Genomic DNA, 23408 nt, shown 5'->3' on the forward strand with positions numbered 1-23408 from the left:
TATTCAAATTTCAGTGTCCTGACATGTTGAAAACAATGTTGCTGTTATTCAACTACAACCCCCAGATTTCTATATAAATTCAAAGTGATTTTTTTTTTTTTTTTTTACTGTGCAGCCACATCATCTTGTGATCATTGTCACCATGCAAACTGTGTTGCTGGTGGAAGGCTGGGGCTGCAAAGGCTGAGGGAAATGTTTGGGGGACTCCCTGTTTGGTGGCACCTTGAGTATGTGTAAATATGAACCAAGCTTGAAATCAGATTCTTGAGAAGAAGCACCTGAACACAAAGAGTAGGCTCCAAACCTGTGGCAACTCTGCTCCTAATGTTGCTGCACGTATTTAGGAAAACATCATTTCTGTAGTGTTACTCTGGATGTAGTTTTCACTGGAAAGAGGATACATCATCAAAAAGTTAGAATAAGATGAAAACAAATGACCTTCTATAGCTGTGATTTTAATTTCACTGGACTGAGTCCAGTCAGATTTGGTGAAATAGAAGATGAAAGGTAACAGTTGTGTCCAGGGCAATGGAAAGGCAAATATGACCCATTTTCCCATAAATACCATTTTCCCATAAATACCATCTGGATACAGTATCCAAATGTAATTGCTGTTAACTGTAGCCTCACTGTGCAAATGATCCTTCATTACTGTACCAAATCAGTCTCAATTAAGACTGATGTGTAAATTATTCAGGTATGGCATTTGAATAATGCATGTCCAGATGACAGTTTGTAAGTGCCTGTTTGAGCAAGGTACAGAGACTTTGAATGTATTTTCAGAGTTGATTTAAAGTAAACAAAAAATGGCAATTATTATGTAAGTCAGCTACATTTTGTCTTAACTCCTTATGAAGTGTATACATTGCAGTATGCATAAATAATGGAAGGAAATAATCTAGCTCTAAACACAGTGCTGGTCTTTAAGCCATTGCCACTTTTGAAAGGAGTTTTGAGATAATTTGGATAGTTCAGTTCCTTGCAAGGGAAATTTAGTTCTGTAGAGCCAAACTTCTTGTTTGCTTTCCTTGATTGTGTACTTTCTGATGTTCCAACATTCTCATTCCCCTGCCTTACATAGAGTCATAGGATAGGAAAGAAAAAGAGGGTGAGGAGGATAACCAGGAGTATGGTATAGCTTTCATTAGAGAAAGATCAAACAAACCCGTGTTTGAAAAGGAATAAATAGAGGGGGAATATCATTAATGTTGGATAGAAGTGGGAGAGAATGGATTCTGTTTTGAAGTATAAGAACAGTACCCTAACCCCACTGAAAATCATCAGGTTTTAAACCAAGTAAAATTAAAAATACACTCAAGGAGTGTGTGACTACATTGTGGAACTTTCTGCTGCAAACTGATTTATAGCTAGAAAAATACAAAGGACTTAAAAGATTGAAAAAAAAGGTTTGAAATTTTCATGGAGATTTTTCCATGATTTCCGTCAATGACCCCATTGGTTCAGCCCAAGAAGTTCCTAAACATCTGTGTAGGAAGCTGTCCCTCCCTGCAGTCTTAACACCTCATCACTGCCTGTGGCCTTTTTTGTGTGCTCTCTTCTAACACTTTTTTTGTTGATGGCTACTGATTGTAGGATAATGGGAAGAGGGACGTTTATGCAGACAGTGATTAGTGTTAAGATATGTTCCTTTCTAACTGAGTATCCTCTAAAACGTGAATATTAAAAGGGTCAGGTGAATAGTGGCTGGGTTTTGAAAATGAAATTAAATACTGGAGGAATTCCTGGCCGTGAAACCTAGTGCTTTTAATTAAAAGCAACATAGAGATTTAGGGGTGAAAGTCTACAGCACAGCAGCCGACCCACTGCTACAGAGTTTGCATAGGTTTGTCACTCCTTGTTTTCAAATTAGGGCCAAGGCTGAAAACTGCAATTTTTCACTTCTAGGCTCAGGGTAGAAGAATGTGTCTTGAAAACATTTTCTTTTGATTTCAGAGTCATTAGAGATCTGAAGACATTCTAATCCTCTTATATTTTCCTCATTAGATTTGGATTACTGCAGCCAAGCAAGGGGTGAAAGCTGGCACGTTCTTCTGGTCTATGTAAGTACCTTCTGTTTTCTGGAGATTTTAAACTAATAGTTCGGAATTAATTCAATGTAAGTGTTTATTGAGTTGTTTTCCTTTCTCTAAGCATTCAATAGGACACTATCTGTAACCCTCTACTGTTTCATTTATGCAATGTCTCTGATAACTAAAGCTGGTGTTACAGTTTGCTGCTTTAGATTCATACACTGACTTTTAACAGCTGTCTGAAGAAAAATGTGTGACTACGGGAGAAGTCACTGTCTTTCACCTCAAAGTGTGTTTTTTGCTTCCTTAGTGTTCTAGCAATGCTTCTTAGTCCTTTGAGTGTGGAAGACTCCTATTGTGCTTTTATGTTAATTGACATCACCAGTCTAATTGACTTAAAGGTTTGGTTCATTCATTTTACAATACAGTCTGTCCTTTGAACTAGACATCCAATTTCCCTTTCCTTAGAGACAGCCTTGAGGATCTTTGCTGTTTGTTCTCTTGTTTAATGATTCCGACTTATTTTCCCTTGTCCCCACTGAAATGTATCTTTACAACCAAAAAAGAATGAATTTTGATAATTTTTGAGGAATTCCTGTAGTTCAGTCTTTCTATTACAGCTTCTGGCAGGTTTGCAAGAGCAAAGAAAATGTGAAAAAAGTGAGGAAATATGAAAATGTGAAGAAAGAGTGAAGTAATAAGGGGATTTGACTGTTTTTTTGTCATTCCCTTAGAAATAATACATTTTACTGTTCCAAATATCTTATAGCTTGTGGGGGGAGTAATAAAACACACCAGAAGTGGATGATAGGTTTAGGCTTGCAAGATGAAATCTGACAGCACTCCATTCTAGTGCTCTACAAACCAAAGAAATGAATGCAATTCCTAAGCTCTGTAGCTCCATATACATAGTCTACGTAGGAAACACCCTGGCCAATGCATGCTTGAGGATATAGAATGTAAAAAAGGTAGCCAAGGACAGGTTGTATGAATGGCACTGGTAAGCGAGTGAGGCAGCCAGTTTGTGTATGATTGAAACATATATGCCTTAAAACTGCATTATTTCATTCAGTATACAGCATATTTTTGGGAGAATTTTCAGGCAGACTCAGGAAAACATAATTTTCAAAATATTTTAGTCAGAAATGAGTTACTGAAACAATGGAACTTTTTTTTCATATTGCCCAAGTAATAAAAATACAAAAGTTGGACAGTTCCCGAAATTATTAATCCAGTTTAAAATTTTGCCTTATTTGCAAATTTCTCATTTTTATGGTTTAAGTTCCCTATGTAGTTGGAGACTGAGGACTACTGTTTGTCTACAAGGTATTAAAAACCAAGGTGTTTCCAAATGGCTGCTGCCATCTTTATTTCTCTGCCAGAGGTTTCCAGAGTGCTGAATTCAGTTTGTTACAGTGGCTGATGGTGGTGTCTGAGCCCTGCCTTGGGATTCTGCTGTTGGTCTAATGGATTCTAGACTGACTGTGCTATTGTATTAAAATGACTGTGTGGTCACTGACCTGCAGAGCTTTCCTAAGATGAGATATTTGGAACTTTGCAGCTGTTTCTAAGGTTAGTTGTTCTCATAGCATGAACTTGGCCTCAGCACCAAGTGAGAATGGCAACCACTGTACAAACAGTAAAGTAAGATGGGTGTGTTCTGCAGAGTGAGTAGCTGTCAGGGTTAAAGTCCCTGTGCTGCTGCCCTGGTGTTTCATATGGCTCTGTTCTGATTCACACCAGCCTAGCCCTCAGTGGCTACCATTAAGGCAGTGGCAATTTTTCCAGTGTTTGGAAACAGGAAAAAAGAATACTACCAGAACAGAGTGGTTTCTTAAACTTGCACTGATGTGAGCAATATAGTGGATTTTACCCATGCCAGCTTTCCAATGGCAGCATACAAAAAAGTTCATCTGGGTTAAAGCCACCAGAATGGGTCTTTTATTCACTCCTGCTGAAAAGAGGTAGATTTACGGCTTTGAGTTCTGACTACATTTGTGAAATTTTAAGCAACTCTCTTTTGGAGTATGTAGACATTCAGGAGGTGTAATGTGATTCTGTTTGCAAATTAAGAATCAGTATTAAGCAACAAAGAAGATACAGCATGCTAAAAGCAAATTATGCTATTATGGTACATAATATTCTTATTGAATTCAGTTCATAGCAGGCATTTTGTTGATGCTTTTTGTATTCTGTGATAACAAGGTATATCTTTGTATTTTGTGGTCCAGCGTCATCCCCCATGAACGGAGAATCTTAACAATACTTCAGTGGTTAACCCTTCCAGACAATGAAAGGTAATTCACTTGTCATCTGCTGTTGGATAACTGTTCATTATCCAAATTGCTGTTTATCTTCTCTTTATAAGTAGCTGGAAGAGCAAGCAAAAATTTAATTCTGCAATTTATTTTTGTCTGTTAGACTCCATCACTGATTTAAGGAATTACTTGGGTTTTGCATTTAGTGTGAGTTCTTTGGCATTTGAGGGTTTTTTGTTCGGTTGGTTTAGGTTTTTTGGATCTTTTTTAATACCAGATTTTAACCATCAGCAGGTTGATTCTTCCAAGTAAATGTATGATATGAATTTATTTCTTATCAAAAAGCATGTACTTACATGGATTAACTTGGATTGTTCTTATCCTGCTGAGCCAAATATGGTTTAACAACCTTACAGGCAATGGCAGTTGTGGAACTGGACACTGAGCACTAGGAAAATGTTAAGATTTTAATTATAAGTGGGTTTTACAACACAAGTTCCCACATACTACTTCAAGGCTCAGCTGTTGTGGTTTCTCCTGCAAGATTTAGAATGAGCACGTGTCCTCAGATGGTACCACATGTGCCTCCTTGCATGTGTTCTTGGGTTTAATAAAGCTGCAAAACAACTAATCACACCAGGGAAACCAAAGAACTGCTAAATAATAGTAGGATTCTATGGCTGAGAAACAGTTCTTTTTCCATAGAGCTAAGTCTCACTGGAAAGCTGACTCGATTTGACTTGACCTGGCCAGGTTGTGTTTCTTGGTGTTGTCAAATGAAACCTGACCTGAACAAGACTTTTCTTTCTTTCAGGCCTTATGTTTATGCCTTCTACTCCGAGCAACCAGATGCTGCTGGCCACAGATATGGTCCTTTCAACTCAGAGGTTAGCACAGGTTTTTTTTTTTTCTACAGAAAAAGCAGGTGTCTCTAATACTCTTTTTTTCCCGGAAAAGTTGATGCTCCTCAGGAGTAACATTTTTAGTAAAGTTGTTTGCACCTGTTTCTGCAGTATGGTTCCCCTCTGCCAGAGAAAAATAAGTTATCTTCTATAGGATTTATCATGTAAAATTCACTTGTGGGAGAGGGAACTGCCTGTGCCTTTCAGGAGGCTATTTCTTGGTGTGATATGATAATGCAAATTAAAAGATTTATTTGATGAAGACAGGAGTATATTTGTGTGCAACAGCGTAATTTAACTTTCCTCTAACAGCTTATCCTTCTGAAAAGTAATTAAAATGTAATACAGAAAATATTGAGATAAAATGCAGAGAAGAAAAAGGCTTTCTTTAAAGCTGACAGCCAGCAGTAGCCAAAGTAATAATTCCAGTCTGTCAGGAAATGTAAAAGGGTAAAAGGCTGCTAGTTCTAGTTTCATATGGGCCCTACAGGGGTTCAGAAAGCTTTTCCAATACTGTTCCCTCAGGACCATGCTGTTGAGTTTGGAAAAAGTTTTAAGGCACCATAAGGCATTTAAATGAAAAATTATGTGCAACATGCTGCAGTGGTTTAACCCCTTGTTTGACTTTGTGTAGCTGGCTGGGACTGGTGTGTATTGTTTCCCCTGACAACACGGTCCAAGTGACAAGAACTTAAAGATTATGCACTTGTCTGGGATGTGTGGGGAGGGAAAGTAAAAGCTCTACCCAAATATCCTGCTTCAAGTGGCTGGGATCTGGCATTTCCAATGATGTCTGACATCTTGCAGAGGTCCTCTAGTTTCAGTTCTAATGCATGCCTGCAGATTCCCATCACAAGATTTCAGGAGGTTTTATGTAAAATTTTCAAAGAGTAAGCAAATTATTGCAATCTTCAAAGAGTGAAGATGCCTAACCTCTGGAAGGCAATGCCAGTCAGCAGCCAGGTACCCAGCAGTAGTTTCTTACTTGTTCGGTTTATATCTGGTGGCTGTTCTTGATGGGAAGAGAGAGCAAAGAGAAGCAGCATTAGTATTTTTTAGTGTGGTTGATTTATTTGGGCTATTTTTGAACAGTTTGCAGCAGTTACAAAGCTGCAGTGGGTAGCAGCCCTGTTAGAGCATGGTCCTAGAGCAGTGGGTGTGAGGAATTATTCCAAATCAGCACTGAAGCACCATGTTGGATGGAGAGAAGCACTCCTTTTTCTGGATATGATCTGCCAGGGGTTAATATCTGCCAACACTTGATAAACTGACAGACATGGATATGTGTCCATGTTGTCATTTGACTCAAAAGAGGAGTTGTGTCTGATTCAGTCAGGCAAAGTATTGGTAATGAGCGCTCTCTGATTTAATGATGTATTTCTTAATAATGCTTTATAGTTCCTCTTTGTGAAATGTTACAATTACAATATGTGCCTTATGATTGAAAACTCTAATTTTATTTATCTGGATACAGCCACTTCCTTCTGAACAGAATTGTGGAGCTTTTTTGCATGGATTTAAAAGTGAATAATACGATGATGGAAAATGTTCTTCAAATTGTGATGTTTAACACATCTGCTTAGCATCTAGTGTGGCAGTCTAGTTTCAGGTTAATTATAAGAGTCTAAAAAGTGAAGTGGAGCAAAGTGTTTGTAATAGGAAAAGTCATTATAAGAGCGTGGGAGGTCTTGTGGATGGTTATCTGAAGGAAGATCTCTAGTTGCAACGCAAAGCTTCGACTCTTCATAAGTGTGAATTAGTAGCTTATGAGAGTTTTGCAGATAGACAGTTTTATGTCATTTGTATTAAACACAAGAGAAGACCATGAAATCAATTTTTAGCAAATTGAGAACAGATGAGTTAGCAGAAGAGCATGCATGGGTTTGCAGTTCAAACAGTGGACCAAACTTTGTGAATGGAAATTTAAGTAAACGAATACAGCTGTGTAAGTACACAGATGCTGAGGTTTGCTAGGGGTCTGGTTTCAGGATAGAAAAGCTAGATGAAATATTTTACATTGTTTCTCTTGACACTGGTTTCAGTATAATTCTTAGGAGCTATGAAATTTACATCATCTGGAAGAAAGTCCTCAAAAGGATCCCTTTTAGCTAATTCCTTGATACCAAGAGCATGACTTCCTGTGAAATAATTTTTTTTCTTGTGTACAGCTGGCAGCAGTTAGACATTGGGAGTATTACTGACCATTTTCCTTCATGCAAAGGCAGATCAACCAAACAATAAAGTTTGAAAACAAGCTTGTAACAACTCTGAGTTATATTTACAATGGGCTTCTTATTTCTTCTTTTGAAAGTGAATATTTCATTCTGATTTTTTTTACTGCAGTTAGTAGTTTGAGGAATATTTTTTTACCTTGAAAACATTTAAATCTTTATTAGAATAAATTGAATTTTTATTTGAGCTTACTATACCAAATAATGTTCTAAATTTTTTAAAATGTATAATCTGTGGTCTAATGCCATCCAGATGGCTCTTAGATCTTCCCAGGACATGCACAGCAGCTTATGTGCAGAGTGTCTTAAAGCAAGAACCAAAGGGATACACTTAGATTTTTATTGGTGAATTGCCATTTAGATACACTTAAAATTTATTGGTTGTGGAGGATCCATGAAAACGTGGAGTCGGATCCTCCACAATTGGTGAATTGCCAGTGTTTTTATATAAATGGAATTGATACTACAGCTAGTCTCCATAAGTGTAACTTGGCATATCCACTAACATAAATTTCAGTGTAAATGAGTTGGTTGTCTAGGTTTTGGGGGGTTTCTGGGTTTCAGTTAGTTTTTTGTGGGGATTTTTGGTGTTTGTTTTATTTTGTTTTGGGTTTTTTTTGCTTTGGGGTGGGAGTGTTTTGTGTTTGTTTGTTCTTTTAAAACATTTTAGGAGGTATTTCAGTGGGTTTTATTATGTTTCCGGGAGCAGTTATGGGAGTTATAAATATATGCTTGCTTTTGATTTATTTCTGCTTTTTTTTTTTTTTTTCTTTCCCTCTGTGCTTTCTGCAGTTGAACTCTGGTAGGTTGGTCCATCCAGGTCAAGAATCAAAGCTTTGGCTGGCTAGTTACCCTTGTGATGTTACAGTTTCCTGCTGTAAGCAGGGAGGGATTTGGTTCCCTCCTCCAATAACTCTGTTCTGACTCTTCTCAAGCAAGACTAAGAATTGGCTGGTTAATAAGAACTTGGCTTTTTTTTCCTAGCTAACTTTTGTTTTAATATAAAATATTCTAGAAATATTCTACCATAAGAGCTCTAAAATACATCGAAATCTGGCAGTGCTAAGCCATTCTGCTGCTCCTCTAACATGCTGTCTTGAGACAGTCACTCCAGCGTTCAGACCTGGGTCTCCCGTGCTCGCGTGTTTCTGGCATTGTGGAGCTCTGTCTGAGCTGATTCAGAGACAGTAAAATGAGAATCCTTCCTTGCCCTGCCGCTCCTCTCATCAGGACTGCACAAAGCTTGAAGCGTTTTAAAAACAGAAAACTCTGGTGCTGCTTTATTAAAATGCCTTTCTGGAGAAAGACGAATGAGACTGGACTAGAATCTCCTTTCCAGCTGCTTGCGTTGGAAGCAATGAAACAGCATGGCAGATGGTAACATCCCCTTCTTCCCCTTCCCTGTATATGGAGCTCTGTAACTCGACAACTGGGAGAAGCTGCCTTAGTACATAGAACTTAAATAGCATCATAAATCTCCAACTTTCCCCCAGCCCACTCAGCGTGCTCCATTGCAGATTGTGGTTTATCTCCTGGTAGATGTCAGCTGTCAGCTCTTCTCACACCATCTCGAGCAGTGCCAAGAACCTGCAAGTTGTGTTAAAGTCAGTGAGAGTGGGACAGTTTAAAATTTGATTAGCAAGCAAGTTGATTAATGGGATACTAGTTTATTCTAGCTAGATCTTGGGGGTTTTTTTCTTCTATGGTTTTGGTCTTTTTCCTTCCATAAGTCTATCCTAGGTAACTGTGCATTTAGGAACAATAACATTACCAAGTGAGATGCCACACTGAAAATGGATGCTAGGAAGTTAAATTCTCAAAATGCCCACAGAGCTGGTAATAAAGCAGGTAGCAACACAAATTTCTCAGGCACTGCCACCACTGTGCCCCACCCAGCTAATTTGAAGGATATGAGTTCCGTGTCAGCTGAGTCTCACCTGCATAGCTCTGATTTGCAGACCCCCAAATAGTGGCAAATGGGATTCTGGTGGTTTCAGTGAGATGCAGGGTCTGGCACACAATAGTGGTACCTGTTAGTGCTATGGGATGAGCACTGCTACTTGATGTCACTAATTCAGCCAAAGCATTGGTGTGGGAAACCTTGCAGAAGTCATTGAGACTGGACAGCCTCTCATGCTCATACCTGAACTGTCATTCAAGTGAAATGTTCCATTTCCACCAGTGCTCTACCCTGGACACTCATTAACTTGTGTGCAATGAATTTTGCTGTTATTGAAATTAACTTAAATCTCGATAATATTAATGGATTCATATTTGATAACTAATACCCCCCATATAACTATGTATTTTCAAACACAGAAGCCCCACCTATCTTTTGAAACATCAGTTTAATTTGCTTTTATGCTGTCTGCTCTTGTAACTGCTGCTCCGCTTTCAGTACAATTTGGTGAATTCCTCCTTAAAAAGGGGTATATCCTAAATTGTCCAAAAGCCTAAATATTTGATAAGGCCATAGCATTTATGCTTCAGGATTATCTGGCACAGGTAGCTTTACTATCTGATGTGAGTTGAGACAGGCTTTTTTTCTGAGTCCAGACATCTCTCCCTGCCAGTACAGGAGAGTAGTTATGGCTCCCCTCTTACTCCGCCTAAGAGACCTAAGAGAAAGCTTCCTCCTAAGAGGAGACAGGAAAGACCAGTTGCAGCTCCAAAGAAAAGAAGAAAAGTTCATAGAATGGATCAGTATTCTACGGAAACTCGTCGGAAGAAAGTAAGTTCCAAAAATTTATCACGGAAGTGCCACTTTTTTGGCACTATGCTGTCTTTATTTTTTTCAACTTGGGAGTTCACTCCATGCTTCAGGTTGGGATTTTGCAGCCAAAACTTTTATTAATATACTGAAGGACCCAAAGGAGAACAGCCAAACCAGACCAAGTCTTTTGGGAGCTGTGTTTTTCTTGCTTCAGACTGTTTGCATTAGGGAAAGTTACCTTTATAATCTCTTTTTAATTTTTTGAAATCCAGCCATCAGCTGGAGGCAATGTCAGAAAAATCTGTGGGAAGACACTACCACTGCTGCTAAACCTTCTAACTATTACAAGTTCTGCAATATGTTGTAGCCTCCGTAACTTCCAGCTCATGAGAGCATGGTGATTATTTGAGGTTTTGTGTCTAGTCATCATGGTTGTGGAAATGTCCTGAAAATATGACAAATAAAATCTAAAAGGGAAAGAACATTTGTTTTAAAAATACACATTTTAAAGTCATTTTGTGACTTTGGAGGATAAGAAATTGTATTGCAGGGTTTCTGAATGGTGTATTTGCAAGAGGTGGTGTGTAAAGAAAACATCAAATAGAAATTGCCTTATTAGGAAAAAGTGCAAGTGGATTAAGAGTGTTCCTTAGAGTACTGTCTTCATCCACCTGGCACAACAATCTACGTATTTCTCCTTAAGCTAGAAACAAAAGCCTTTACACTCCATAGTATCCTACAAGAGGCTATAAACATTCTTCTCAAGAGATATTTTGTGGGGATGTTTTTTGACTTACGGTACAATTCACTTTTGAAGAGTTATTTTGAGACATATTATTTAAGTGTAAAAACATAGCAGACAGGCACATGCAAAAAAATCACATATAGAACCCCAGGAATTTTCCAGGGAACTTCTAATGTTTTAAGATTTACCTGAGAGGAGAACTAATAATTACTATGGATGATACTGCTATTACTCACTAATTTGCCATTCCAAGCTGACATGAAATAGAGTAGAAATAACATTCCTAGGGATATGAACATATGTTGCTCTTTTTTTGCCTTTCTTTCTCTGAATGAAAAAGGTCGTCCAAACTTACTCCTAAATAGCTTTTTCTGATAAGTCAGCTGTGAAAATTTGACACCATTATTTCAGAGAAAACCCCCTACTATTAAGTAATAGTTGCCATCATATCTGCAAGTTAATCTTTTGACGCTGTTTGACAGCAATGAAATGCAGCACAGGATGGATCCTACCAATTATTAAAGAAATTAAGAGTAAGATTCTTCCCTTATTCCTTCCTTCTAATCAGATTTCTTTTTTGGGAAAACTTGTGAGAGAATCCAGCTGGTTTTGGTATGTTTCAGAACCCACACCCAGCACTTTCACAATGCTACAAAACTCTTTACTGTAGCACCGTCCTAGAGATACAATTTATCTTGAGGGATAAAATGGTTCTGTACAGTCTTCCAAAGTCTTGATAGCAGGTGAAGAAAGGTTTATGCAACAGCTTAATTTGTTTGCCAGTAGATCTTTGACAGTTACATGTGGGAGGAGCTGTAAGAGCAGGTCAGATTGCTGAAGAGAGGGTGGCTAAACAGAACTATCATTTGAAATCCTTGAATTATTGTTGCTCTATCTTTTTATCATCATTATTGCTTTTTAAAAGAAGACTGAAGCTTGCTGACAAAACTAAACATTAATGGGAAATCTGTCTGGATTTCCAGCTTCCTTGAATACGCTTTGGATTCTGAGTAAAAGTTATATTTCCTTATTTAATTGGCACAATATAAATAGACTTTCATAAAAACAGAATTCCCATTTGTAGAAGCACCTCTTTGTACTGGAGAGTGAAAGAATGCTGAAACAGACAATTTGCTTTTTTTTCTGAACTTGAAGGTTTCAATTTTTAACTTAAGTGACTACTTTGGATTTCCTGAATTAAAAGATTTCAGAATGTTACTCTTTGTATGAACCACTTCCATATGTTGCAGAAATTGTTCCTCCTGTTCCCCACTGTGATTCCTTCTCCTGTAAGTCCTTTCTCTGTGTATTTATAGTGCCACATGGGAGTTGACATTTCCTGTCTCATAACCTAGCAGACTCATTTAACATCTATACCTTAAGGACTCAGGCAGAAGGAGAATTTCTGAACCATCTCTTTCTGGGTCACACTACCATGGTGTTTGTTTTAGAAAATTCTGCCAAAATCTGTTTTTTTCTCATCCAGAATTTGTTATCATTCTGTTTGTCATTGGGAGGATTTTTTATTGTGGAGACTTGAACCAGCCAAATCAAACAGACAAGTAGCAAGAGGAAGAAATTACCATAAAGTGACAACAAATGCTTTCTGCTCAAAATCAATACAAAATGAGCCCTCTGCCTCAAAACCTGCTTTTTCCCTCTCTGTGCCGTCTGGTAAAAAATTTTTCATTTTCTTGAGGCTGAAAACATATTCCTGTGTCTTGCTTCTTTTGACTTTTTGGGGGGTTATTTTGGTGGTTGGGGGTTTTTTTCTGTGTGTGTGTGTGTTTTGGTGGTGGTTTTTTTTTTGTTTGTTTGTTTGTTTTGTTTCATTTTGTTTTGGTTTGGTTTTTAATGAAAAAGAAACTTAAATGAAGAAATCACAGTACAGTATCTGTATCCTCTGGGGCCTGCTGACAATTTTGCCAGAACTATCATTTGAGCTGTTGGAAGCTCTTGGCTTTGAAGCTGAAGAACACTCCCTCTGAGCCCCATGTGCTACTCAAGTGACATGCGTGTTGTCATCCTGGGATCAGATGTCCTTTGAAGTGAATTTCATTAAGTGACTTGGCATGTGAATCCCAAGTCTAAAGCTTCATGTCAATTTTATTTTTTGGCTAAACCATTCACATAAAATACTGTTTTCTTTTAAAAGCACTGCTTTCCATCTATAAAAAACAAACTGAACCCCAAAGTCACATGTGTTTTTCTACTATCTACACATTGTTTTACCAATTGTACATATGTTCATGGGAGGCCTAGGATCAGCCATAAAGACATTTTGCTCTCTTCTGTCAGCATCTCAGCAGGGCTTTCTCACAGTGAAATCATGGGTGTGGATATACAAAAGGAAATGCTACAATAATTGTAGGAGTAGCAGCTCAGCCAAGGCTTTGACTCTTGACCTGGATGATTTTCCCATCAGAATTTTGCCAAAGGACCCCGTTTGTAGAAGTAGGAGCATTGCAATAACAGAATAAACTTTTTTTTCTTTCTGGATATTTATACAGATGATGGTGAATCCCCTGAGAGAGATTGACAAGACAGTAGGACAACTAATGGATGGACTGAAACAGTTGAAACTACATCGATGTGTCAATGTTATATTTGTTGGCGATCATGGTAAATTTTAAACCATAATATTTATCAGACGATAAATTCTTAAGCAGTGTAGCTGTAAATATAATAGGTAACCTAAGTCAAAGTTCTGTTTAAGGTATTTTTGTGCTGATCTTTTTTCTCATAGTTTAACTCTCCCAAAAAAAGCCAGTTGCTGTGGACTGGCCACTCAGCTAACCTGTTAATTGTCATGGAGGGCCACTTCTCTTTAATAACAGTGATCTGGATATTTACTTCTTTACTCAGAGATTTTCAAATCTTGGTGTTTCTGATGTCACATCCAAATGTAGCTCTTCTTGCATTATTGGAGGGCTTTAATTTAGAGTAAAATAGAGTAATCTTGTCAGTTTTTATGGAATGAAAGATTGAATAGCCTTGTTCTCCTGTACATGAGAAGAATAAGACTTTAGATTGAGGCATTTCCGTGGCAATTGGAAGTGGGTCAAGTTATCCTATTAGAAGAAAGACTGGAATATCTTTCTTATATCTATGGAATATAAGACTGTGCCCCACTTAGATGGAAAAGTGATCAAAATAATGAGGAAGGAGGTAAAAAGGTATTTCATGGTCAGATGTAGTCACCTAAAAGCACAGATATTATTTGGTAGGTCTTATTTCTTCAAACATTAGAATAAACTGCAATAAAGGAAACAGTAAATATTAGCAAAGATAAAAAAGAAAAATAAAGTTTTATTAAAGGAAAACCTGGGTTTGCATGACTTTTTTAGTAATGCCACCAAAGGTCCTTGTCTTTTTAGGTCTTTATTCCTCACAGTCTTCCATGAGCTGTTTCATTAGCAATAAAATGGCATATGCCTCATTTCTGGCAGTGGGTAGAGAAGGGTAAGGGTCAGGAAGGATTTCCAGGGGGGGCAGTTTTGCTGAGAACCTCCTGTGGCTGACAGTACATTCCTCCCCACCGCAAATATCTGCAAGAGAAAATTGTTTATCTGCGGCTGCCTTAGAACAGACCACCAACAGACAATACCTTTTGTGTGCTATTCCTCTTAAAATCATTTGTTTAAAAAGAAATAATCCCCAAAGTAGTGCATTAAACTACAAACAGACTTTGAATTTTCCATGAGTTTAATTTGGAGTTGAGTCAGTGCACACATGGTGTATGTGGTGACTGTTCCTACGATGCTGAGACTGGTATTTCTCTCCCATAGGCACTCCTAGTTTGAGTCCTACCAGTGTATTTTGTTGGAATCAGATGGCTGTAAAGACCAAGATTAGTCATCCAAAAGGAAGTAATACATAGGGTGTTTGGGGTCTCCTTTTTTTCACTCTTCTGGAAAATATGTTTATTTTTAGGGTAGATTAATTTTGCACGTTCTTCTTTCTGCAGGGATGGAAGACACGACTTGTGAAAGAACAGAATTTTTAAGCAACTATCTGACTAATGTGGATGATATAATTTTGCTGCCTGGGTCTTTAGGGCGAATTCGCCCTAGGTCTAGCAATAACCTAAAGTGTAAGTTAATTTAATTGTACCTCTTATATTCTGAGAACTAGACTCTATCCCTTCCTTGAAGTGATGCTGTCCAAAGGGTGTAAATTTGCAGGAATTTCAGAGGGAATCCCACTGAAGACAGCTGCTCACTCCCTTTCCAGTCTGTGGTTCACAGACCCCACAGAGGAAGAACTGTCAAGGGGAGGGCTTAAATGTTCTGGGTTAAATGCCACACTTTTATATCAAAGAGGAATGGGAACTCCAAGCCAGTTTCACATGCCAGCTTACATGTCATTGTGAGTTTATTGATGCACTTTTCTCCTCTGTCAACAAAAACTGTATCTGGGCGATCTCAGCACTGCACAGCTTGGATATAAAAAAAAAGGCATCTGGTACGTTTTATGAGCTAATAGGAAAAAACTGACTTGGTAATTTTGAATTCAGTAGTTTTGTCGTACTTTTGGCATAGATAAGAAGTCATATGGGTTGCTAAACAGCAGCAGATTGGAGATGTTGAAGGATATAAGGAAGATTAGCGTGTGCATTCAGGGCCAATGTTGTCAGTAAAACTTATTTTCAACCATGCTTTTAGAAGTTTACCCTGACAGTGTTTCAGATTATCTGATCTTTGACAATAGCTCTCAGGGCTCAGGCAGGAGTCCTCTGGTGAAGCTAACTCTGTAATTTCAAGCATTACAGACCAGCTGCCCTCCTTTTGCCTCCAGGGCAGCAGTACCAGGACAGGGCTTGTGCCACCATCCTGACTGCTCTGGTTCAGCATCCGAAGAAAAACCTGGCTTTGCCAGCAGTGTAAGCTACCATGCAAACTGTGTAACTCACAAATAAACCATAAGTACCTGTGGGTTTTGCACCATGTGCTTCCAAGAGTGACAACTTTTGATAGTGGGGAAGATCAGATAGCTGGGATAGCTGAGTGTTCCCTCACAATACTTCAGATACACTCTGGGTAAGGACAAAATTCATAGAAAGATCCATCTTTGAAGATCAAATACTTCCAAAATAATAGCAGAAATTGTAAGAATGTGGTAAAACATCCTTAATACTGATTTGTATATGCCTTTATTTTACTATAAACTTTTTACCTGGGTATTTATGCTTGAGGAATATATGATGAATGTGTAAAGATTGGTTGAAAATAATGTTCAGTGTTCATGTTCAAATTTTGTAGATTAGCATGAGACTGAATTCCTACACTCCGCAGTCTACCGAGACCAAATTTAATTTCTGAGAAGTCTTTTTTTAAAAGATCTTTCAATCCTTGTCTTCCCAAATTGCTGAGAAAATTAAGTTTTCCCTAGAGCACGAATGGCAATATGTGTCAAAAAGATCTGCTTGTCTCTCTGACCTCTGTCATACCACTGGTTTTCCCACAATAACATTTTCCTCTTTTGGCCTCTGTCTGCAGCTTCCTGTTTGAATATTTGCAATTGCTTATAAATCAGCAGTTTGAAAGTAGAACAAAGAGGCATGCTTCTCACCTTTAGAACTGGGGTTTACCTCCTTAAATGGCAAATTACCACATTCTTTATTCTTTATTGTCCCATGATACTGTCTCCATACTGCAAACACATCTTTGCAATGCTAAAGCCTGCAGCTTGTGTTTTGAGATGCAGTAGAGATCATTTGAAACTCAGCAAGATCATGCCTTAGGCAACTCAAACAATAGTATTTGAACAAGAGATTTTCACTTTGCAAAATGTTCTTTTAGCCTGTTTTTCCTCTCATGACTGAAAAATGTTTCCTCCTCCCCCCCACCCATGTTCTATGAAGACTGTAGTTAGCATGGACTTCTACTGGGTTTGAGGTTTCTACATCTTGCCTGTCCCTTTAATAGCCCAAAGACAAATCCAGGATGTTTTACTGTGGCTTTTCACTTGTTGAGCAGTAGCCTATGAAATCGGTCAAATGTTAAAAGTGACCCAAAAATGCAGTGTATTTATCTTGCTCATTCTAGCAGAGTGCATTTTTGCATTCATGTGTGCTTTCAAAATTTTTCGAGGAAAGTCATTGTGTTTGGGAATAATTTTTTATTTTAAAGTAAAACAGCCAAAAAGTCTTTAAAGTATGTGTTTGCAGAAAATGAACTAAGTATTAAACTATGACCCAGATTATAAAACAGTGAGAACACTACCTAAACAACTGCATGGCACCAAGCCATCACACAGCATATGCGGGACAGCCAGGGGATCAGGCCCATCCAACATGTGTTTAGGAAAGTCAAGTCCTGCTTGACCAACATGATCTCCTATGACAAGGTGACCTGCTTCTGTGGATAATGTTTACCTGGACTCTTGTAAAGTCTTTGAAACTGTGTCCTAGATCATTTTCTTGGAGAAAATGGAAGCCCATGGCTTGGACAGGTGCACCCTTCAGTGGGTAAAAAACTCTCTTGATGGCTAGGCCCAGAGTATTCCCCAGGGCTCAGTATCAGGGCCAGTTCTGTTTAATGTCTTTATTGATGATCTGAACAAGGGCAGCCTGAATAAGTTTACAGACAACACCAAGCTGGGCATGAGTGTTGATCTGCTGGAGTATAGGAGAGTTCTGCAGAGGGATCTGGACAGGCTGGATCAATGGCCCAAGGCCACTAGTGTGAGGTTCAGGTGTGAGGACAAGTGCTGGGTCCTACACTTGGGTCACAACAACCACCTGCAGCACTGCAAGGCTGGGAGAGGGCTGGAAAGCTGCCCTTGGAAAAGGAATTAGGGATGCTGGTTGACTGTGACTGAACATGAACCAGGATGTGCTCAGATGGCTAAGAAGGTTAATGGCATCATGGCCTGGATCAGAAACAATGAGGCCAGCAGGACCAGGGCAGGGATTATCTCTCTGTATTTGGCACTAGTGAGGCTGCACTTCAAATCTTGGGTTCATGTTTCAGCCACTCTCAAATAAGGGTGTTGAGGGGGTGGAGTTTGTCCAGAAAAGGGCAGTGGAGCTGGTGGAGGGTCTGCCTGGAGCACAGGTCAGATGAGGAGCAGCTGAGGGAGCTGGGGGTGTTTAGTCTGGAGAAAAGGAGGCCCAGGGAAGACCTTATTACTCTCTACAGCTCCCTGAAAGGAGGCTGTAGCCAGGTAGGGGTCAATCTCTTCCCCCAGGTAACAAGGGACACGACAAGAGGAAAAGTCTTCAAGTTGCACCAGGGGAAGTTCAGATTGGATATTAGGAAAATTCTTCTATGAGAAGGGTGGTCAAGCACCAAAGGAAGTGGGGGAGTCACCATCTCTGGAGGTGTTTAAAAGATGGGGCACTTAGGAACATAGTTTAGTGATAGACGTAGCAGTACTGGATTCATGGTTGGACTTGATCTTAAAGGTCTTTTCCAACCCAAATGATTCTGTGACTCTATGATAAAAAGCATTTTTAGTGCTTTTATCTAAAAGCACTTTTAGTAAAGGGAAATATTAGGAAGTATGCTTATGTAAACTTTGTGTTTTCTTTTGCAAATTTTTAATCTTTTCCATTTTTTTTTACTTTTGCTTAACAGATGATCCTAAAGCAATTGTTGCCAACCTTACAGTAAGTATTTAGGACTGGGAGGTATCTGTCTATAGTTCATTGTTCACTTCTTGATTTGTGGCATTATTCAGCTTTTTTTTTCTCACTCTTTAAACAGGAAAATCAACCAACCATTATTATAAATAAAGAATGTTAAATTGTGCCCTTCATGAGCACAGATTATTGCTTGTCATGTTTTTTGCTGATTGCTGCTCTAGTAGCTTTTATAACCTTTATGGTCAGTGCAGAGACAGAATCTTCGGGACTGTCTTTAATCCCTTAATTGAGTCTATTTATTCATTGCTTCAGAATTGGAAAGTAATCTTTTAGGGTAAACATTTTACTAGCACTTTGAAGACACTGAAACAAAGTGCATTTGATAGCCTTCAACTCTAACCTTGCCATTAATGGAAGAAAAGTGCTTAAAATTAAAATATTAAAAAAAAAACCAAACTCAAACCCAAGTCCTGTAACCAGGTGGCTTTAAATATATCTGCAGCTGAGGTATTTTTGAGCATTCAAGTTTCCGCTGGAACTTAACCTTTGGTTCAGTTAGAACAAAATTCTTCATCTGTGAGTTAAGTACGTGTGATATTTAGTTTGATGGTTTCATAAAGACTGTCACGAGAATGAAACTTTCCAAATATATCTTTGAATGGCTACCTGGGCCTTGGCTGCATGTAAATACTGCACAGAAATGACTGCACTACATACTCTAGATGTACACTTTGTTTTCCAGACACAGTCAGTGTTGACCTTAACAATTTGATTCCTGTAGTCAGAGGTTTTATGTGCATCTTAAGGTAACTGACAGCGTGCTATTTGTAACCGTTTATATCTCAGTGTAGAAAGCCTGACCAGCACTTCAAGCCTTACCTGAAACAGCACCTGCCTAAACGCTTGCACTATGCTAACAACCGAAGAATCGAGGATGTCCATTTACTGGTGGATCGCAAATGGCACGTGGCAAGGTAAACCCTTGCTTTTGCTTCCATCCTGAGTTTCAGTCTTGTGAGGAAATGGGACTCTTAGGATTGCCCTGTCTGTTAGCATCCTGCTGCTCTACCCTGTGAGCAAGAGGAGTTTTGAGAACACAAAGTATTTTAAAGTGTGGGAAAATCGGTTGTTGGATAAAAGGTAGAAACCCAGACTGATTTGCTCAAGCAACTTGATGGTTTTGGCTGATTAGCTCAAATGTAGAAGCTGATAAATCTTTCTAATGAGGTGGAAGCTTAGTCCAACAGGAGAGCAGGGAATATGAGAGGAAGGGGTAGGCTTATGTGGTGAGGGAATGTTAGGGAACAAGAGTTTGAGTGGATGCAATAGATGAATGGAAACAAAACTGAGATGCTGGCAGAGTGCGTGAATGTCTGAGAACATGTGCAAGGGAGGATGTGACAGAGTGGCCATCAAAGTGCTGTGCTGGCAGTGTACTGTTTCAGAACAAATCCACAGAAAGCCAGGGTGTTTGGCTCAGGCAGAACCACTGTTTTGGGTTGCTCGTAGCCATGACTCTGAATTTTTGGTTATAGAGTATGGGCAGTGCTTATTTAGTTTGCTAAGATTTGAGGAAAAACTGGTTGGCACATACACATATAGAGTAAACAGGAGAGGAGTAGCCTTTGTTTCTGGATCATGCACTGCTTTCTGTTTGAATATACTTTGGCACATGTTGCATATTACAGTATGAGAATGGTGGGGTCTTTTTGCATGTATCTGACTCAGTGCTTCTTTGAAGATGACACAGCTTTTGGCTCATGGTAGACTGTAATGAGCTTTAAATTATGGTAGGATTTTTTTGTCCATATAGCTGCCAGGCAAACACACAGTGTGTTGTAAGTGCCTTTTGACATCTGTGCTTATCTTTCCATGAATTATGCAAGGATCACTCTGCTGAAGCAGTGAATGAGAAACCTCATTTGCTTTCTTGCATAACTCCACTGGCTGCTGGCAGGCTGCCCCATGGCTGGGGTTATGTATATTTCAAAGAATCACACTCTGAATTTAGGTCTATAAAAGCTTTCAGTTTTAAGAATTTTACTGGAATGGATGGGATTGCCCAGGTTGATTTATATTTAGTAATTTCTTATTAATTAATCAGTCTTTCTTTGGCTTATTTATTAATTTTCAGAGATCTCATTCACCAGTAACTCATTCATTAGTGTAACTGTAATTGGTAGTTACAGGAAAATGGTAGTTACAGCCCTAATTGCTGTAAGTCTAGTGATTTACAAGGCCAAAATCAAACTTTGAGCATTATTTCTTTGAGGATAACCTGGTCCTCTGCTACCCATTTTTGTTTGTTGGGCTGCAAATAGGTGAAAGCACTTTATAGTATTGTATGACATTTGCAGCATTGTAACATCACAAAGGTGCTTTCTGAGCAGGCTCTGTTGGCCTTTTGAGGATTGGAAGAATATGGTCAAACACCTCCAGTCTGCAGGAGATTATGTGCAGGAGATATGACAAAGTCTGAGAAAATAATAGATACTAAGATTTTTATCAATAATAAGAGTTGTTTCTTAGAGAGGGATTAGAGGAAGAAACCCTGGGGATGCTGTATAAGGCTGCAAGTCCCAGCTACTGCTACTCATGCAAGATAAACAATGGATTGCCCTGTAACCTTATCCTTCCTGCCCCGAAGGACATTGTCATTCTCCTTTGAGGAAAATTTATAATGCCTTTTTCAATTTAGGAAAGCCATGGACGTTTACAAGAAACCAACAGGAAAATGTTTCTTTCATGGAGACCATGGCTATGACAACAAGATAAACAGCATGCAGGTATGACCAGTGTCTGGGAGGGTCATTGAAGGTCTCTGAAATGTAAATATTAAGTGAAAACCCCCTAAATTTTAATGCTCTTTTTTCATTTTTTTTAAGACTGTCTTTATAGGTTATGGCCCTACCTTCAAGTACAAGACCAAAGTGCCTCCTTTTGAAAACATTGAACTTTACAACGTCATGTGTGGTAAGCTGCCCGCCTGAGAAATTGCAAAAGCAGCAACTTGCTTTAACAGGGCTTCATTTAGGTACCCATGAGCTTCTGCCCTGACTTTCTCTCAGGGTTTTTTTCCTAGTCCCCCTTTCCCGAGCACTTGCCAGGAGAGCTGAAGGCACTTCTCAGGGGTCTCAGTTTGTCAGGACCTGGCCAGTAAAGGGGGGGTACTATAGTTTTGATGTTTGCAGCTTGACAGGGATCAAATGGACACCTCTGCAATGTGGGGTGTCCACATCTCAGCTGTCTAGGAAGGAAATTTCTGTTCAGAGTCTGCTTCTGCATCTGCATGTCTCATGAAGCAGTTCAGGTTGATCACTTAATTTTCTATGGCATTTCCTGGTATGATTATGTTTCCTGAATTTGAACTGAAGCCATTATGTTTCCTGAATTTGAACTGAAGCCATGAAGAGGAATCTGATGATGTATACAGATATTCATTAGGGTCTTTTCTTTAGTACTGATTTTACAGAACAATGAAACTTTCAAGGGGTAATTCACAATAAAATTTTAAAGTGTTTCAAAGATGTAATTCATTTTTCCCCCCCAAACATGCAATACCTAAGGGGTAGTTAGCTCTTATTTAGGAATCACTGTGTTGCAGATGTTTGTGTGATTTTAAACTTTTCCGGTGTCTTTGGACAATTCATGACAACATTTTGTCATAAAGGCAAAGATATTATGCAGCATTTACAATTTTATGATTTGGACAAAAAAAATCAGTGTTTTTGTTACATTAAAAGTTTTTACTAACATGCTGTGAATATAAACAGTATTACAAGTAAATGTGTTGGCTCAGTAGAGTTGCTGCTTGAATACATGTTTGGAGTCTAACCACCATTCATTTTTCCTTGGTTTCATAGATCTGCTTGGATTAAAGCCTGCTCCCAATAATGGCACCCATGGAAGTTTAAATCATCTGCTGAGAGCCAATGTTTATAAACCAACTGTGCCAGATGAAGTTGCTAAACCACTGTATCCTGTAGCTCTACCTTCTTCATCAGATTTTGATATAGGGTGTACATGTGATGATAAGGTAGGTGTTTAGGATTTATGGAAGCCTCCACTGTTAGAAGTTGTTTTGGTAAAGTTGTAGCCATTGTATTTGTTTTGGGAGGGTTTGATCTCTAAGAATTCCCCAGGACTCTCCTGTGAAGTTTTTGCACCCCCTTGGATAAAATTACAGTTTTTTGTAAAAGGGGAGACAAGAAAATCCTCACTGTCTTATAGGACTAGTTCTGTTTTGTTAGATGCCAGTAAAAAAAGATGTCAGAGTGGTCCTAATCTCGTTCCCTTTTTTTCTGTTCTTGAGAAGAACAAGTTGGATGAACTCAACAAGCGCTTTCATGTCAAGGGAACTGAAGGTAAGAGCCTGGTGCCTCAGTTAATGAAAGCTGATTTCATTTTCTTTTGTAAATAACTTTACATCATTAGTACCAAAGCAACTCCTGGTGTGGTTTAGTTAATGTGTTGTAAACTGTCTTTTTGAGTAACTGTCAGAGTAGCCCACAGACACACAGGAGATTTGTGGGCAAGTGCTGCTCACTTGAGAGAGTTCACACTACATTTTGCTGAACCAAGACTAAAGAATAGTTCAAAGAGATGTAAGTTTTAACTCTTCCATTCCATCACCTGTAAAAGTTTTAAGCTCAGACATGAAGGCAGAGACAAGAGGAAAGGAGAGAGTGCACAAGGCTGTGTTCAGCTACAGGCTGTAAATGGGGAAGAAACTAGACTGTATTTGTGTGCTGGGTTTTACCATAGTTATCCAGGCTTTCACCTAGAAAGGATGCTACAGCTGCTTTGACAACCCCTGACTAAGTCTTAATGCTTGGCTCTTAGGGTGCAGGTTACACAGTGGAACAAGTGCTCTGCTAGTTCAGGCTGCTCTGTGCAATTCTGTTCCTCTTCAGTGTTCAAGCCAATGTTACTCTCAGGAGA

The 23408-nt window shown here is 38.8% G+C and overlaps 1 protein-coding gene across 4 annotated transcripts in view; it reads left to right on the forward strand.

The window, feature by feature from the left end:
• Nucleotides 1–23408, forward strand: part of ENPP2 (ectonucleotide pyrophosphatase/phosphodiesterase 2) — a 56160-nt gene that overhangs the window by 20852 nt on the left and 11900 nt on the right. For 3 of the 4 annotated variants that reach the window (XM_063420914.1, XM_063420773.1, XM_063420988.1), the window contains exons 9-19: nt 2005–2060; nt 4262–4327; nt 5103–5175; nt 13390–13501; nt 14847–14972; nt 18460–18491; nt 19314–19441; nt 21166–21253; nt 21353–21440; nt 22331–22503; nt 22780–22831. In XM_063420914.1, coding sequence (XP_063276984.1) covers nt 2005–2060; nt 4262–4327; nt 5103–5175; nt 13390–13501; nt 14847–14972; nt 18460–18491; nt 19314–19441; nt 21166–21253; nt 21353–21440; nt 22331–22503; nt 22780–22831 — 994 coding nt within the window. The remainder of the gene's footprint in view (nt 1–2004; nt 2061–4261; nt 4328–5102; nt 5176–13389; nt 13502–14846; nt 14973–18459; nt 18492–19313; nt 19442–21165; nt 21254–21352; nt 21441–22330; nt 22504–22779; nt 22832–23408) is intronic. The other variant, XM_063420852.1, reaches the window with a different exon arrangement.

This window comes from Prinia subflava, chromosome 1 (assembly GCF_021018805.1).
Source record: "Prinia subflava isolate CZ2003 ecotype Zambia chromosome 1, Cam_Psub_1.2, whole genome shotgun sequence".
Taxonomy (NCBI): Eukaryota; Metazoa; Chordata; class Aves; order Passeriformes; family Cisticolidae; genus Prinia; species Prinia subflava.